This window comes from Etheostoma spectabile, chromosome 4, assembly GCF_008692095.1.
Source record: "Etheostoma spectabile isolate EspeVRDwgs_2016 chromosome 4, UIUC_Espe_1.0, whole genome shotgun sequence".
Lineage (NCBI taxonomy): Eukaryota > Metazoa > Chordata > Actinopteri > Perciformes > Percidae > Etheostoma > Etheostoma spectabile.
This window is the reverse complement of record NC_045736.1, coordinates 27281858-27286433: the sequence shown is the minus strand read 5'-3', so window position 1 is coordinate 27286433 and position 4576 is coordinate 27281858. Positions and strand designations below refer to the sequence as shown.

The window sequence follows — 4576 nt, the reverse complement described above, 5'->3', positions numbered from 1 at the left end:
TGACTACATTTCAAGATACAATGACTCTGCTGACAACCAAGATTTGACCATTACATGACCACAGATTGGAGTAAATCAACAATATTCAACCTACTGATAAATCTTTCTGGAGGTCTTCTCGCTGTCTGCCACACTCTCACTCCTTTCACTTTCTCCTGCCAGGCTTTCTTCCTCTGGATCATTCCTACCACAACCAGTAGCATCATCGTCCTCCTCCAGTGGCTCAAACCAGTCAACAGGAGGCTCCCCACCAGCGGCCTTAGCCTCCTCAGTTTCTTCTCCTGGTGTTTCATTTACAGGATCTGAGCTGGAGTTTCCCTTTGTATCAAGACTGCCTGAGGGAGCCAAAGGCTTCTGTGTTGGTGCTACCTCGGAGGTGTTTTCTGCCTTACTGCTGTTCTTCTCTGGGCTTTGTTGTACCACATCTTTCTCCACGAGCTCTCCACCGGGGACCGGGGTCTCACGTGGTTCCTCGTTCATTGATGCACCCGTTTAGGCTACAAACGTTTCAAATGGTTTCCCGGAGACAAATAATATGTCCTCTACTGTCGATCTTGCATTCCATTTAACATGGTGTACTTTCACATTGTCCGTGGATGTAGCCACTTGACCTTGGCCATCAAGGTTTGGACAGGATGGTGAACAGTCAGGATGGTTGACAGCTGCTTAGTTTTTCATTGCTGAACCTGAAAAAAAGAAGATGCCGTTTAGAAAGTTGAAACAGCTCGTATGTACAGTATAGTAACCCCTAGCTCGATGTTGGGTTACTGTAACTAAGGTAATGTTAGCTTAAAACAACGAGCTGCTCAGACATTTGTTTTAGCTATAGGTTAACGTTAATGCGTTAACAGGCATGCATTTACGTAACGTTAAACGTTATAGGTAGCACAACATACCAAAGAATATCGTTACAGCAAAAACTAACTAAAGAGACGGAAGGTCTTCAATCAATTAAATGCTAGCTTAACTAGCTCACGGTATAACGTTAACGCTAAAGCTTCCGCGTATCCATTGTTAACTAACGTTAGCTAGCACTGGGTTGTAGCTAATATTATCCAACAAAAACAACCCCCCGCGACACAAGTTATCCTCACCTGCTAAATGTGCTGCTCCTGAGTCTCTGATATTGGCGCTTGCTTCTCTATACACGGTTTAGTGACATACCGGCAGCTGAAGAACCACTGAAACTGAAAACGGGAATAACGTTAGCCACCTTTAGCTACAGCGTTGCTATGATGAAATTATTCCTCTGAGTTGAGAGAGCAGTGTATTGCTACCAGTTAACAAATGTTTTCGGTAAGGAGGGCCAACAAAACAGGATAATATTTCCCAGATCCTTGGCACTCTAGTCACCTCTGACACCACTTTACAATGTAGCTAGAGCTAACGTAGCTAGCTTCCATGCATCTAGCAATAATGGAAACGGTTGTAGAACCAAAGAATACGAGACACCGAAGATGCTAATCCGTTATCCGTCTGCTCCGTCTGTTAAACTCTGACCCCGCCTACACAAAGCACAGCATGAGCTGCAAGTTGCACTTCATACATGGATGTATTAAGATACTTTATAACATTTATTTACGTCTGCCATTGGTAATTACAACACATAATCGTGAACAATAGCCAGTCATCTTAGCTAGATTGGAGCTGTTTCAGCTAGCAAAATAGAATTTCCAACCCCTCAATGGGACATGTAAAATTAGATGTGTTGCTTACTCATTTCAAACATTACTCATTCACATTCTCTCTCGTCAATGACTTAATCAGTCACTCACTTAATCACCCAAGCGATTTATCACAATAAATCATGTAAAGATGTCCCGTCCGTTCTTAGTGAACTGACGGTAAAAGAAGCACTTCCTATACGTCTCAGTGTCGGCCTGGTGGAAGGGAGTGACTTATCTCATCCTGCCTTCATCTTCAGCAGCCCATTTAAACGCTGCCTTCACGGCAGCGAGTCATTGGATGTGACAGCTGCGAGCGTGTTCGTCTCTGGTAAAAAACAAAACAAAAAAGCGGAGTAATGCGTAACTTTACAGGACGCACAGCTTGGAAAACATTGACTGCAATTAATTTGTATATCATGTAGTCTCGTCATTTATGCAAACAATATTGTATGCTTCTACTTTCAGGCATAACCACACACTACCCCATTAAAGTCTGCCGCCCAAGCGACCGCTCAGTTGTGTTTTGTACATGGGAGCCTGAATATGTCAATTAGCAAAATGCGAATATTTCACTAAAATGTGATTAGAATAAATTTAGGCCTACTTTATTTTAACTTTGCGTTTAGTATTTTTCTAATAATTACACATTTATTCAGTATTTAGTTGTGGATTCAGCAGGGCTAAAGAATAACGCCTGGCAATGCGAGACTAGTTGTGGATAGATATCACTGTCCCACCATGGCAGCCGTGTTTACAAGGATATAATACATCCATGGTTGACACATGCTGCAATAAAAGCAGCGGAAACTGCCCTTTATATAAAATTGCTGCTTGTACCTTGGGTTGCTTTTTTAGATTTTTGTAGTGTACAATGTAAACTTTGAGGTAAGAGGTGGAAGTGCAAATGCAAGTGTAAATTAACATATCAGTAGTTTCTATAACAAGGAGTGTTAAAGGATTAAATTGTGTTTATTTACATATTCAATATTGAACCTGTGTGTTTTAGTTTTAAACAAAGACAATGTTTACTTATGATCAGAAAGTTAAGTAAACCAGAGAGGGTATGAAGTATACTCATGCACAAGAACATTGAGGTCAAAGGTCAGATAATTTTGTCTCCTAGATCATACCAACCAGAGAGCTCCACATCTGATTATTGACCCATTACATTAAGAGGAGTATAGAATGGGAGATTTGAAAGATTGGGGCAGAGAAAGCCAATACAACACAGATTTTAATATTAATGCAATGAATATTGCATCCAAATCTGTGTTGTATTGTCTGCAGTATGAAAAATAAAGCACATTATACCTAAAAGTAAAGTTTTGGTCTTCCATATCTCAGTGTTGGGTTCTTACAAACCTACTAGTGGTTATTTAGTGTAAGCTTTAGAACGCTGAAAAAAAAAAAAAAAAAAAAAAAAACACGCCGAAAAAAAAAAAGTCTCCCCTGCAATATCCATGTTACGTCACTGTTCTTGATGCATTCTTTCCTCCAATCATATACTTATGCAACTTTCCCTCCTTGATGATGGCAGTAATTGTTCTGGTGTACTGTACTCCTTCGTCTTGATGATAGTGAAGATCGGCCCAATCAGTTGGTTCAAAGCACGCACAAAGACCACATTCTTGGTTTAGTTGCATTTCAAGCTGTAATAATTATAATAATAAAAGTGTCCTGTGTACATCACGTGTGGATAGACCAATAGAAAGGATGAAGAAAAAAAAAGATAATCACTCAAACACACATCAAACCCAAAGCAAGTTTAAGGTGTTTATTGAGGGCAATCAAACCAAAAACAGCTGTTTTCAATAAGCAGCAGTTGATCAGGAAAATATATATTCATTACCTCTTACAGTTCACTATTATACAAACATTTTAAAATAATTATCAAGTTAGAAAATCTAAAATCATTCACTGTTAATTTAATTCCTCAACACTTATATCTCACATTACGCACAGTGACCCACAGCTCGGAGAACAAGACTACCTGTCCTTGTTGCTACGGAGATCGGTCGTCACGGGGTCGTGCTGAATAGTTTGGTGCAACATCAGAGCGAGCAGACCAGCTCTGTTGGTCATTGCAGTCCTGACGTTACGCTCCTGTTCAAAGAGCTCATCCAACTTGTACCACTGTGGGTGAGAAGAAGAAAAAAAAACTGGTTACAGTTGAAGAATGGGTTTAATCAATGTTTTAAGTTATTCATCATCAGAAAGTCAGATAATTATCAATGTAATCAATTATTCAATGTAAATCAAACCAGCTACTAGGCTAACTGAAATACAACCATGCCAACCAATAGGAACATTTAGAGATAGAACATTTATTTTTTTACGATACATTATTCATTCACAAAGAAAACTGGTGTCCTTAAAAGGTTGGACTTTTCCCCCAAAAAAAATGAGTTAAGGCATTAAGATCAATTTCCAAAAGATGTTTTTATTATTCCTCTTTTTAAGTCAACTTGAGGTGTGTAAACTTTTGAGCACAACTGTATCAGAAGTTCTGTTGGTTAAAACGAAAGCAACGGTCATGTTTGTCTTACCACTCTGACTCGCTCCAAGTCCACTTCTGCTCTTCTAAGCTTTTCCCAGTTGTAATGTTTGTTGCATTTCCTTTTGGAGACCCTGCAGTAGTCTCCGGTCAGCTCAAACACATTCTTCACCAGAGGGCATCCACACACCTCATCCACTGGGATCTGGTCACCAAACAAACGAAAAACAAAGAATCTCCACTTAAACACTACTTAAAAAGGTGCTCTAAGCGATGCTGCGTGTGTTTTTGGGGGAGGGGGTTGAGGGGGTTAGTGCGCGGAAGCACAGAAGAGAGGGGGAGGGGACAGTATGAGGAGGAGCGAGGAGCAAGCTAGTCTCATTTTGTTTGAAAATACTTCAAACGTCAACAAGAA

At 40.1% G+C, this 4576-nt stretch overlaps 2 protein-coding genes across 3 annotated transcripts in view; both read right to left on the bottom strand.

The window, feature by feature from the left end:
- mbd1b (methyl-CpG binding domain protein 1b) overlaps positions 1–1524 on the bottom strand; it is a 10092-nt gene extending 8568 nt beyond the window's left edge. Inside the window, exons 1-2 of the mRNA XM_032512619.1 lie at positions 1165–1524; positions 95–686 (exon numbers count right to left, since the gene is read on the bottom strand). Coding sequence (XP_032368510.1) covers positions 95–480 — 386 coding nt within the window. The 5' untranslated portion in view covers positions 481–686; positions 1165–1524. The remainder of the gene's footprint in view (positions 1–94; positions 687–1164) is intronic.
- A 1894-nt stretch (positions 1525–3418) lies between these two features.
- Positions 3419–4576, bottom strand: part of cxxc1b (CXXC finger protein 1b) — a 7620-nt gene continuing 6462 nt past the window's right edge. For both annotated transcript variants that reach the window (XM_032512626.1, XM_032512627.1), the window contains 2 exons: positions 4214–4366; positions 3419–3800 (listed from right to left, as the gene is read on the bottom strand). In XM_032512626.1, coding sequence (XP_032368517.1) covers positions 3654–3800; positions 4214–4366 — 300 coding nt within the window. In that variant the 3' untranslated portion in view covers positions 3419–3653. The remainder of the gene's footprint in view (positions 3801–4213; positions 4367–4576) is intronic.